Source organism: Sceloporus undulatus, chromosome 4 (genome assembly GCF_019175285.1).
Source record: "Sceloporus undulatus isolate JIND9_A2432 ecotype Alabama chromosome 4, SceUnd_v1.1, whole genome shotgun sequence".
In the NCBI taxonomy this organism is placed as follows: domain Eukaryota; kingdom Metazoa; phylum Chordata; class Lepidosauria; order Squamata; family Phrynosomatidae; genus Sceloporus; species Sceloporus undulatus.
The window spans coordinates 214,896,004-214,909,698 of record NC_056525.1 but is presented as its reverse complement, the minus strand read 5'-3'; the positions used below and the strand labels follow the sequence as shown (position 1 = coordinate 214,909,698).

Here is a 13,695-nt window from a genome sequence, read left to right as displayed (position 1 = left end):
GGACAGAGCCCTGTGGGACCCCACTGGTTACTTCTCTCCAGGATGAAAAGGTGCCATTGTTGAGCACCCTTTGGGTTCGTCTGGTCAACCAATTACAAATCCACTTAACAGTTGCCTTGTCCAGCCCACATTTTACAAGCTTGTTTGTGAGAATGTCATGGGGAACCCTGTCAAAGGCCTTACTGAAATCAAGATATACTATATCCACAGCATTCCCTTCATCTACCAAGCTGGTAATTTTATCAAAGAAAGAGATTAGATTTGTCTGGCATGACTTGTTTCTCTGAAACCCATGTTGACTTTTTGTGATTATGGCATTGCCTTCTAGATGTTCACAGACTCTCTGTTTAATGATCTGCTCCAGGATCTTTCCTGGGATTGATGTCAGACTAACTGGACGATAATTGTTGGGATCCTCTTTCTTCCCCTTTTTGAAGATGGGGACAACGTTTGCCCTCCTCCAGTCTGCTGGGATCTCTCCTGTTCTCCAGGAGTTTTCAAAGATTATTGCCAATGGCTCCGATATTACATTTGCCAGTTCTTTTAATACCCTTGGATGTAGCTCATCTGGTTCTAGAGACTTAAATTCATTTAGGTTAAACAGGTATTCCTGTGCTATCTCTTTACTTATTCTGTGCTGAATTTCCCCTATTCTGTCCTCTGCTCCATTATCCTCAGGTTGAGCACCCTTTGCCTTTTCTGAGAAGACTGAGGCAAAGAAAGTGTTGAGTAATTCTGCCTTTTCTCTTTCTTCTGTTAGCATTTTGCCATCTTCTCCACGCAGTGGCCCTACCATTTCCTTCTTCTTCCTTTTGCTGCGGACATATCCATAAAAGCCCTTTTTGTTGTACTTAACCTCTCTAGCAAGCCTGAGTTCATTCTGTGCTTTGGCGTTTCTGACCATATCTCTACACTTGCTAGCTATTTGTTTGAATTCCGCTTTGGTAATTTCCCCATTTTTCCATTTCTTATACATGTTCCGTTTAAAATTTAGCTGAGCTGAAAGTTCCTTTGTCATCCATCCTGGGTTCTTGCGACACCTCCCATTTTTCTTTCTCACTGGAACTGTTTTAATTTGTGCCTTCAGTATCTCCCTTTTGAGAAACTCCCATCCATCTTGAACTCCCTTCTCTTTTAGTATTCCTGACCATGGGATTGCCCCCAGTATTTCTCTAAGTTTACTGAAATCCGCTCTCCTGAAATCTAGAATGCGTGTCTGACTATGCCTGGCTTCTCCTTTCCATTGTATAACAAACTCCAGGAGAACATGGTCACTTCCACCTAAGGATCCCACCACTTGCACTTCATTAACCAAGTCATCCTTGTTGGTTAGGATCAGATCTAAAATAGCTGATCCCCTTGTTGCCTCTTCCACTTTTTGACCATGAAATTGTCTCCAAGGCAAGTGAGGAATTTACTAGACCTTGAGGATCTGGCTGAGTTTGACTTCCAACAAATATCAGGGTAGTTGAAGTCACCCATCACTACTACATCTCTCCTTTCTGAGTGTGTGGTCATCTGTTCTAGAAAGGCATCATCCAATTCCTCCGTCTGACTTGGGGATCTGTAGTAGACTCCCACCATAACATCCTTGTTGATTCCCTGCCCTTTAATTTTTATCCAGATGCTCTCCACCTGGCTTCCAGGATTGATGTCCTGGATCTCTTCACTGGTGTAAATATCTCTGACATATAGGGCTATTCCTCCTCCTTTCCTGTTTGGCCTGTTTCTCTTGAAAAGGTTATACCCCTCTATTTCCACATTCCAATCATGAGACTCATCCCACCAGGTTTCAGTGATGCCTATTATATCATATTTGCTTTGTTGTACTAGGAGTTGAAGTTCATCGTGCTTATTTCCCATGCTCTGTGCATTAGTGTAGAGGCATCTAAGACCATGTGTTCCCTTTACTTGCTGCTTGTGCAAGTTCTTTTGCCTCCCACTGTTGGGTCCTTGCACTGTTTGTCTTGTTCCCTCTCTGTCAGTTTGACTATCTTCTCCACCCTTTTGGCCTTCCAGAATACTGTCTCCCTCCCCCACATAACTCAGTTTAAAGCCCTCCTGATCAAATTCTTGAGGCTATTGGCAAAAATGTTTTTGCCAACTGGCGTGAGATGCAACCCATCCCTTGCCAGAAGTCCCTCCTCATGGAACCGCAACCCATGGTCCAAGAATCCAAATCGTTCTTGGCGGCACCATCTACGGAGCCAGTTATTTGCATCCGCTATTTTCTTCTCCCTTCCTGGACCATGCCCTTCGACTGGGAGAAGAGAGGAGATGACAACCTGTGCATCTACCTCTTTCAACTTCCTACCCAAAGCCTCATAATCCCTTATGATATTCTGAAGGCTATGCCTTGCAGTATCATTGGTTCCCACATGAACCAAAAGAAAGGGGTAATGGTCAGTAGGCTTGACCAGTCTTGTCAGCCTCTCTGTCACATCACGGATCTTTGCCCCAGGGAGACAGCACACCTCCCGAGACATCTTGTCAGGCCCACAAACCACTGGTTCAGTGCCTCTCAGCAAAGAGTCCCCGATGACCACTACACGCCTCCTCCGAGGCTTAGCAGCGGCCGTTCCCTTTGGTGGAGCTCTCTGGGTCCCCTGCTCTGTCCCTGAGGTCTGTCCCTGCTGTTGTTCCTCATCATCCTTGATAGTAGAGAGAGATTGAAATCGATTCTGTAGCTGTAAGCTTACAGAATGTTCCCTGGTTTCCCTACTTCTGTGTGTGACCTTCTTCCAACGATCTACTTCTGTTGTGTGTGAAGTGACCTCCTCTTCCCCAGCAACTTCCTTTGTGTGTTTCCTGTCCAGGACCATCTGGTCCGTTCTGGTCAGGACAACTTCTTCCTCCCTATGATGCTGAAGTGTAGCTACCTGGGCCTCCAGTTGCTGTACTTTCTCTTCTAAGAGGGCTACCAACTTGCACTTGGGGCAGGTAAAGTTCCCCATATCCCTAGGCAAGAAGACAAACATCCCACAGGTGTTGCAGGTGACTGCAGCAGGGCCTTCAGTGTCCATATTGAGAAGTCTTAAGGAAACTCTGAGCAAAACTGTGGGTTTCCTCTGCTAAACACAAGTGTAAAGACCCCCTGATGGCTTGGCCTTTGTCCCCAAACTCTGTCCTTGAGTTCAATTCATTGGCCTTATAGTTATGTAGACTAGCTCCTTGCAGAGCAAGTCTCTCACTCACTTCCTCTGAGCAGAAGTACTCACAAACCCCTTAAGGAAAAGGGAAAAGAAAATGTGGAAAATTAAAGGGCCCCCTCTAACAATGTTCCCAGGCCAGCTTCTCCAAATCGTCCTTGACTATATAACAATTTGCTTCTGTCCACTCCCCCCAAGAGCCACAACAATATCCCAAGTTTAAAAGGTCAGATCTCACCAAAGCACATGGGGAGAGAAAACCAGCTTTCTTCTTGGAAAAGGTGAGCTAGAATTGATCACCTTTGCATTCCATATGAAGAATAAAATATAAAGTGTCTTTCACACTATGTAATTATTTAGAAGTCTCTCCCAAAATTCTTTACCAGAGAACACTATAGTGTCTCACCAACTGCATATCCCAGGATTCCATAGGATGCTGTTAAAGTGGTATTAAAGTGTTATAACTGTGTAGTGCAAAAGACACAACTACACAAAATATACACAAATGCTAGGATTCTTTTTCTTGAGTAGGAAAGATTACAATGTACACACTGTCCCTTACTTTTCTGCATCCCTTCCATTTCTTAATGACTGTGTGTGACTAAGGAAAGTTATAAGTGTCCAGTTGGCCTGCTCAGCTACTACTGCTATTTTTTCTTAACTTACCAATGGTTGGGGTGGCAATGACCAGGATAATTTAGATGCTTGGATGGTGGAAGAAGAAGAACCAACAGAAGCAGTTGCAGAAACAAAATCTCCTCCAACCATTTTCTTGTAATATTTTGTCTGTGGTCTAACAGATCCTTTGAGTACTGCATAGAACCCCTTGTTTCCAACCACTGGAATTAAAATAAAAATTGAATTAAAAATAGGTTGTTATTTTTCAGCCCATTAGAGAGAAAAATGACATGTCTGCCACATGATTCAAAAATAACATAACACAGTAAAAGTACTTATGTAATTTGTGTACAATTTACAAAAAAACCATTCTTGGGGGAAATCCAAGTTAGTACATTTTCTGAACTGTTTTCTGCTCTACAGGTGCCTAACAGGCCTCTGATGTTCACTTCTTCTACCCGTTTAAATCCCTTCCATGTCTTTAGATGATTTGTTGTTGTATGCCTTTAAGTCAATTCAAATATAAGGCGACCCTAAGGCAAACATATGATGGTGATTTCTTAGCAAGATTTCTTCAGAGGAAGTTTGCCATTGTCTTTTTGTGGGGCTAAGAGAGTGTAAGTTATCCAAGCCCACCAAGTGAGTTTCTGTGGCGAAGCAGAGATTTAAATATAGAAAAACTTCTTAAAGACTGGGAACCATTTTTAAATTGTATTAATAAGAAAGAATGCTTCCTGATGCTCCTGGATTTGGAGTATTGAAAATTGTGAGAAAAAGATGACTAGAAGAATAGTTGATACTATGCCACAAAAGATTATCGCACAGCCATTTATGCCCTGTCCAGGCACAGGATGGGATCTGGTCGGAACGGGGGGAAATGGGTGTTATCGAACAGTAAATTGCTGCTGTGCTGTTGCTCAACCATCCCCTATCCCCCAAGCATGCTCTTCCGGCTGATTTTGGTGGTACAGAAGCCTTCCGTACCATCAAAATTGGCCAGAAGAGTGCACCCAAGGGTGGGTGATGCTTGGGCGGCAGCACAGCAGCAATTTCCTGTGCCATAACACCCATTTTTCCCCATTCCAACCCGATCCCGTCCCGTGTACAGTCAGGACAAAAATGGCCATGCGATAATCTTCTACATTAGGAAGAAAAGGTTTATATATTATATTTATATCTATGCCTTTAGTATGATGAGCAGGAAGTCAAAAGGCTTTCATGTTTATGGCAAAAATAAGGTGAGGGGCTTTTAGTATTGTAATCTGTCGAGTTGATATAGGTGCATAGTGTGTACTTGTGTTTGCAATATGAGTTATGTATTTTTTAATGTGCACATCTGGGATATAATAATGGAAAATATAGTAATATTATTTTAATAAACCACTCAAACTACTATACAGTGTCAACTCTCTAAGTTTAGATGATTATGGAGGGAGTACAGAATCTGAATGATTTTCTCAATTATTGTATTTTCTGGCGTATATGACTACTTTTTAACCCAGGAAAATCTTCTCAAAAGTCGGGGATCATCTTATACGCCGGGTGTCATCTTATAGGGCAGGTGCTGAAACTTCTGAGCCAGAGTGGAGAATCTGCAGTCACCGCATATGGTGGGGGGAGCTCAAAAATGGCTGCGGCCACATTCCCACCATATGTGACAATCGTATGAAAGCAGCTAACGCAGCTGAGACAGGAAAGGCTGGGCAGGCAGGGAGAGCTGACCAATCCAAGCAGGCTTTGTATACAACAAGGTTTCCTGCTAAGTACCTGCATGTCATTTGAATTAAAATTACCATATTGAAATCAAATCTGATGTTTTTAAAAATTTTATTTGGTGTGCATTGGAAGAGGGGTAGTCTTATATTATTATTATTATTATTATTAACCTTTATTTATGAAGCGCTGTAAATTTACACAGCGCTGTACATACAATCTTTTAGTTAGACGATTCCCTGCCCACGGGCTTACAATCTAAAAAGACATGACACAGAAGGAGAAGGGAGTGGTGGAGGGAAAGGGTAAGAGTTCCAGCAGTTCCTCTCTACCTCCAAGGCCTGAACCAAGGCAGATGGACTGGAGGGAGGGCTTGGCTTCATAATGGATGGTTAATCATTTTCCAGGGAAAATACATACTCTCAAGTAGGATAATGCATATACAGTACATAGCAATACAGGAAATGGTTCAATAAACAGGCACCACAAGAACATCAAATAGTAAGCGACAATTATGCAATGCCTGGGAAGGCTTCTCTGAACAGGATGGTTTTCAACTCCGTTTTGAAGCTGGTTAAAGAAGTGATGGCTCTTGCTTGTGCGGGAAGAAGGTTCCAGGAGTGAGGGGCAGCGAGTGAAAAGGGGCGAATCCGGGATGGGGCAGAGGAAATCATGGGCTGAGACAGCAGACCTTGACTACCAGAACGGAGGGCCCAAGTGGAAAGGTGAGGAGAAAGAAGGTCTGATAAGTAGGGAGGGGCCAGTCCATGGAGGGCTTTAAACGTGGACAGCAGGAGCTTATACTGAATGCGGAAAGGGAGAGGGAGCCAGTGAAGGGATGCCAACACAGGAGAGATGTGGTCAGAGCGGTGGGTGGAAGTGATAATGCGTGCAGCTGAATGCTGAACAGAGATTAAAGGACGGAGGTGAGAAAGAGGAAGCCCAGGAGGACATTACAGTAATCAAGTCGTGAGACCACAAGGGCATGGACCAGGATCTTGACAGTAGAGGCGGAGAGATATGGTCGGATTTTGGCAATATTGTATATAAAGAATCTGCAAGCCTTGGCTGTGGTCTGGATCTGAGGGATACACGACAGAGAAGAATCAAAGATGAAACCAAGACTGCGGGCTTGCTGGACTGGTTGAATAGAAATGTTGTCCACAGAGACAGAAAAGGAGTGTTGAAGGGTGGGCTTAGGAGGAAAGACAAGAAGCTCCGTCTTGGACATGTTGAGCTTCAAACGCCGATGGCGCATCCACTGCGAGACAGCTGTGAGGCAAGACGAAACTTGCTGTTCAAGCCTCGGAGAAAGGTCAGGGGCGGAAAGATACAGCTGGGTGTCATCGGCATACAGATGGTAGGAAAAGCCAAAAGACCTGATGAGTTTTCCTAGGGACAGTGTGTAGAGAGAAAACAGAAGGGGACCCAGAACAGAGCCCTGGGGAACTCCAACAGATAAGGGAACAGGAGAAGAAGTCCGAGCCCCTGCAACTACTGCAAAAGATCTGCCAGACAAGTAAGATCTAAACCAGTCAAGAACAGAGTCTGAGAACCCAAGGTCAGAGAGTATATCAACTAGAAGACAGTGATCAACGGTGTCAAAGGCTGCAGACAGATCAAGAAGGATGAGAACAGAGTAAAGGCCATTAGCCTTGGCCTGTAAAAGGTCATTCGAGATCTTGGTGAGAGCTGTCTCTGTAGAATGCCTTGGGCGGAAGCCAGACTGAAAGGGATCGAGGATGGAATTGGCTTCAAGAAACTCAAGACAGCGAGAGTAGACAACCCGTTCCAAAACCTTAGAAAGAAAGGGAAGAAGAGAAATCGGACGATAGCTAGACAAGGAGGAGGGGTCAAGAGAAGGTTTTTTCAGAATTGGGGAAATGAGAGCATGTTTGAAGTCCGACGGGAAGGAACCTGTAGAGAGAGAGAGATTGAAGATATGGAGAAGCGAGGGCAGAAAAGAGGGAGCTATAGAGATTAGAAGATGAGTAGGAATTGGATCAAGAGAACAAGTTGCAGGTTTGGAAGAGTTCAGAAGTGAAGAGTGTTCATCCAAAGAGGCAGGAGGAAACACAGAAAATTTGTTAGGTGAAGGCGATAGAAGATTAAGAGCAGAAGAAGAATCAGGAGGGACTATCTCAGAGCGAATAGTGGTAATCTTAGAGATGAAATAATTAGCAAAGTCATTAGGAGAGAATGATGAAGAGACAGGAGGCGAGGGAGGTTTAAGCAAAGTGTTGAAGGTGGAGAACAAGCGCTGCGGGCGCCTCTCATTGGCGGAGATCAATGATTTGTAATAATTCTGTTTAGCCATAGAGAGGGCCCGTGAGAAGGAAGAAAGAACAAATTTGAAATGGATAAAATCAGGCCACTCTTTGGACTTTCTCCAAAGACGTTCGGCCGCTCTAGAGCAGGACCGGAGAAACTTAATGTTGGGGGTAAGCCAGGGCTGAGGTCTAGTCTTAGAGGAAGAAGTGTGTACAGAGACAGGGGCAAAATGGTCGAGAGTCAAGGAAAGAGTGGAGTTAAATAGAGACATTGCTGAATCAGCAGAATCCCCGAGATTTAGGGAAGAGAGAGATGAATCCAGGGTCAGACCAAGATGGTTAGAGTCAACAGATTGAAGATCACGAAAATGGCGTTGAACAGTATGACGAGGAGGTGGAGTATAAGTGAGAGCAAAGGAGATTAAATGATGGTCAGATAGTGGAAAGTCAAGTGCCAGGTAGTCAGAAATGGCACAGTTTGCAGCAAGAACCAGGTCAAGACAGTGACCAAGAGAATGTGTTGAAGAGCTGGAGTGTGGCTGGAGGCCAAAAGAAGCTAGCAGAGAGTTAAAGCGAGATGTTGTAGGGTTATTGGAATCATCAATGTGGATATTGAAGTCACCTAGGATCAAAGTGGGGACTGAATCTGAAAGAAAGATATACAGTGAGTATATCCCAAACTCTTTAGTTTAACTGGAAAAGTTGGGGGTTGTCTTATATTCCCAGTCGTCTTATACGCCGGAAAATACAGTATATATTTTGGCAATCCTGTCATGATGTAATTAAAAATAAATAATTATGACTATCTATTATATGTTATCTTAAAATTCTGTTTTAAAAGTAAAAAATATTGCTTTCTGATAAACAGGCTTAGATAATATGAAAATAGAGAATAATTGTTAAATATAACAAGAATGCATTCTTGTATGTCTGTTTAACATATGACCCACATGTCCCTATTTAGCACAGCCTCCAAGTAAATCAGTGTCTCTAGTCTTCCCCTTTTAGAAACATCTTGCTAAAATGGTGCACTTCTGTGAAGTTATTTTATCTCTAATGTATGTGCATATAAAAACACATTAAAAAGACACACATGGGAATGGCAATCATATGATCAGATGAAAACCAGGATAAGTGTGACCAAGCAACATTAGAGCATGGTCAAGACAAACACTGGCGCTTTACAGACCGCCCAAAAAGGGCGGTCTGCCGGCGCTGCTGGTTGCTGCATCCAGGAACCACAGTGACCAAACCGTGCGATTCCCGGACGCAACAAAAAAGAAGCTGCAAAGTGCAGCTTCTTTTTGCACTGTGGAAATGGTGCCCAAAGCGCCAATGGCACATTGGCAGTGTCATTTTTGCCGCGTGATGTGCGGACGCTAGGCGTCCGAGACATCAAGATGGCAGCACCCGTGTAGAACAGGAGCCGCCATTTTGCACACGCCGAGCATGTACTAGGGTTAGGGGCATCCGGAAAGGACGCCCCTTTCTAACCCTAGTACGTGCTCGGCACGTACTTTCAGCACGTGTGTAATGCGCCATTATAAAATGAAAATGAACACATAAGATAGGAGAGGGTGCAGCAATTTGCTTTTGCCTGAGCCTACTGGGAAGAGCAAGATTCTACCTCTACTTTCTTCTGTGATAACTGAGCGCAAACCACTTTAGCGCTTTGAAATCATTTAGTTGCACTTGAAATAAATGGAGGATAAAGGCAAAAGTAGGAGTAGAAGAGATAAACTAGGGCATTTTAAAAGCATCTCTTAAAGTGGAATGACAGAGGCTTAATTTGGACTGTTCTTGCCAAATTGTGACAGTTGGGGAGTATAAACAGTGTGTCCTGATTTGTATAGGGTAATTCTGTATTAGAAAAGACTGTCAGCAGAATATTCCTCTACATGACGGTGTCCAGTGTTTGAAGGTCTGAACAGTCTAAGTCCAGTTTAAAAATAAAAACCTATGAGAACAGAAAGCAGGGCCTTGAAACTTCGTATCTACAGTTTCAACTTCAACAGCAGCCTAAGCACATGAATCAACAGCTCGTATACATAACTACTGATGATTTTTTTCTTAACATGAGAAAATGAGAGTGAAGTGTTGGTTAATGGCTGTCAATTTCTTATGCCTGTTGATGAAGAATAAACCTAAGCTAGTAGATTTATCCTTTGCCCCAACCCAATAATAAAAATTTCTAAATTTGAATCTATATGTTTTACTGTATACAAATGTTGTCTTCCCCCACATTTTTATGACACCTAAAAGGGTCCGCTGTGAGCCTACATGTGAACATTACAGTACCAAATGGCTGACTATTTCAAATGCTTTTGTGGTTCATTCTGAGCTGCTAACATTGTATGCCACACAATGTTTTTAATCTAAAGACCTCTTTGTGGCTTTTAAATCAATGGAGAATAAGGGAGTAAATGAATATAGCCCAGATCCCATCAAGTAATGTGAAGTGGAAAGAGATGGTCCATAAGAGAATAATAGGTGTTACAAGGTTGTCCTGTTCCTATCTGTGAAATGATGTTTTGGCCTAGTCTTGAACTTCCAGCTGTGTCATTAGGTTGCCTTCAGTTTAATGAATGCAACACCTACCCTCTATTTTGTGAAACACATTAAGGGGGAAAATATTGCTGATAGCATTTCAAAAAGATATCTTCTGAGGTAGCTAATACCCCAGAGGACAGGATAAGAATTCAAAATGACCTTAACAGATTAGAAAGCTGGGCCAAAACTAACAAAATAAATGTTAAAGCGAGAAATGCAAGATAGTACACTTAGGGGTGAAAATAAAATGCACAGATGGGTGACAGCTGGCCTGACAATAATACGTGTGAAAGGGATCTAGGAGTCTTAGTAGGCCACTAGCTGAACATAAGTCAACAGTGTGGCCACTTGGAAAGTCAATGTGAATGTGATTTTAGACTGCATCCTTAGTGTGTGTGTGTGTGTGTGTGTGTGTGTGTGTGTGTGTGTGTGTGTAGTGTCTACATTCAGGGAAGTAATAATACTACTCTATTCTGCTTTCGTGAGACCTCACCTGGAATACTATGTCCAGTTTTGGGCACCACAACTCAAAAAGGATGTTGATAAGCTGGAGCATGGCCAGAGGAGGGCTACCAAAATGGTAAAAGATCTAGAAACTATGGCAAAAGGTTTAGGGAGCTGAGTATGCTTAGCATGGAGAAGAGAATCCATGTTTAAATATTTGAAGGGATGTCATATTGATGATGAAACAAGTTTGTTTTCTGATGCTTCAGAGACTAGGTCACAGAGCAATAGATTCAAACTGCAGGCAAAGAGATTCCACCTAAACATCAAGAAGAACTTCTTGACAGTAAGAGCTGTTTGATAGTGGAATATGCTACCTCAAAGAGTGGTGGAGTCCCCTTCTTTGGTGATTTTTAAACAAAGGCTGGATGGCCATCCATTGGGAATGCTTTGATAATGTATTACTGCATGGCAGGGGGTTGGACTGGATGGCCTTTGTCATCTCTTCCAACTCTATGATTCTATATCTGAGAAATAAATTAGGATAACACCCCTTGTTACTGAACAACATCTCTCACAAACATCCATTTTTCTTACTTTTTGTTTCCATGACACTGTCTGTAAAACGATCTTCAAAGATTAAAGACTTGTCAGGCATGTATTTTTTTTATCTAGTCAGTTTTACTTAGCAAAAAATCAATTTTGTGTTTATTTTTAACTTGCCAAATCAGATGAGATTGAAAATATTGCTTAAGCAGGTTCAGAGAAGTGGAAAAGATTGCACCTTGATGCAAAGCAGCTTTTTCTTTAAAGGCATGATGTGACAACCTGAGTCATTAAGATGAGCTTTTATCTCATGCATACATTGGCACTCAGCAATTTTAGGCCACTTTTTACACCAGTATATTGCATTGTGTGTGTGTGTGTATATATATATAACCAACATAGCCAACAGAACACAACTGTCCTAGTGGTCAAGATACCAAAGGAGATTTGGACAAGTTGCCCAGATTTACAATGCTGCAAGCAAGATGCCAGTTTTCATCACTATCATCTCAGTCACAAGCTCTGACCTTAACATTGTCCTTTTTATTATCTTAACATAATTTATGCTAATGTATTTCCTACCTGTTTAGATTACAATTCTGACTGTCTATTAATAATATGTCCTTCAGTTGCTATATTCAGTTTAGGTGACTTCTTCCTAACATGTAAGGTATCAGTGCAATATTAAACTTAAAGAATTAATACTTTTGGTGGAATCAATGGATTCACAATAAAAGCTAAATCCCATGTTATATTAAAACCTAATAAACAATCCCCCCTTGTTCATGCACACAGAGGGGTGAAATGGGGGGGGGGGGAGCAGCAATAGAGGGAAGATTGAAACCTTCACTCCTCCACTCAAGGGTCATCTTTCATGGGGCATATCGTGCAGTTGGGAATCCAGCATGCTTATTAGTAAAGGAGAAAGCAAGAGCTCAATCTCTACACTATACAGTATGAATGTATAGTCTAATTTAGCACTGAAATGTTGCTGGCTTAACTATTGCTATATAATTGTTGCTAACTGTTTGAAATCTGGATTTAACCAGGGTGACATACAAACCCCAGGTGACACTAGAAGCTCCATGAAAGACAGCTGAAGCATTCTGAATGACCTTGTGAGACTGAGGGAATGGGTTCAGAGTAGTGAAATTAAATTTAATAAACTGAGAATGAAAAAAAAAGAAGTTGAATTCATGAATATAAATCACTAACTAAATTCACTTTACTTCACTGCACTGTAATCCCACATAAACAGGGCTGGATCCAAGTTTTTTTAGAGGAGGTTTCAGTTGGTCAGAATGGCCCTACCACTTTCTTACAATTGGTGTCACTTCCTATTCATATGTCTCTTCTTTGTACCTAATTGGCACCACTTTTGAAAAAGACACAGAGACAAAAACCCAAGACATACATGAGATTTTTGTTCTTCCCCTTAGTCTTCTCACTGCATATTCTCTCGCACATACTCTTTCATAGAGGGAGAGCACGTGAATAGTCAGGAAGATGGAGAGCAACAACATGGATAGCAATAGTATCTGGGCAGTTTTCATCTCCGTGGCATGGTGAATCCAGTGTGGGTTTGTGTCTGAACTTTAAAGGAGTTGTCCAACTTGTTGATCCCTTGTCATCCCAAACCGTTCATCAGCTTGGATAATTTCTTTTAAAGTTCAAACTAAATCCCACATTGAATTCACTCACCTAATGGAACAACACAGTTGGCACTTACAGGGGAGCCGTTCTGCACACACACACACACACACACACACACCTGTGAGTACCAAAACTCACACATATTCAAGCCCCATAGGATTGAATGGAGCACGTGCATGTGGGGTGCACACCACGGGAATAGGTCCCATTGATGTTAATGGAGGTTGCCCCTCTGTGGATGTTCAAGTCTGCGGATCTCAAGTCCATGGACTTGGAAGGGCGACTGTAGTTCCGACTAGAATATGATTCCAGACTACTAGCCATACTAACCGGGGCTTGTGGAATTTGCAGTTTGTGAAAGACAGAGTTGATGCATGCCCTCTCCTAGATTCTTCCTATCAGAGCTATGGGAATATCTCTGGAGAGGAGAAGGAGGAATTGAAAACAGTTTGGCTATTACTGTAATTTCTAAATTGCTAGGAGAAGGACAAATAGGGGACAGTGTGGTAGAGTGCAGGGAAAGATGAGGAAGGATACCAATAAGAAGCCAAGCCTTCCCTCCAGTCCATCTGCCTTGGTCCAGGCCTCAGAGGTAGAGAAGAACTGCTGGACCTCATCCCCTTCCCCACCACCACCCCCTTCTCCTTTTGTGTCATTTCTTTTTAGATTGTAAGCCTGAGGGCAGAGAACCATCTAATCAAAAGATTGTATGTACAACGCTGTGTAAATTTACAGCGCTTTATAAATATAGG

General features: G+C 42.4%; 1 protein-coding gene across 1 annotated transcript in view; it reads right to left on the bottom strand.

Annotated features, from left to right (window-relative positions):
* The window catches only part of CNBD1 (cyclic nucleotide binding domain containing 1), a 246,100-nt gene that overhangs the window by 91,330 nt on the left and 141,075 nt on the right, over positions 1-13,695 (bottom strand). The window contains exon 7 of the mRNA XM_042464454.1: positions 3,816-3,988. Within this exon, the coding sequence (XP_042320388.1) occupies positions 3,816-3,988 (173 nt within the window). The remainder of the gene's footprint in view (positions 1-3,815; positions 3,989-13,695) is intronic.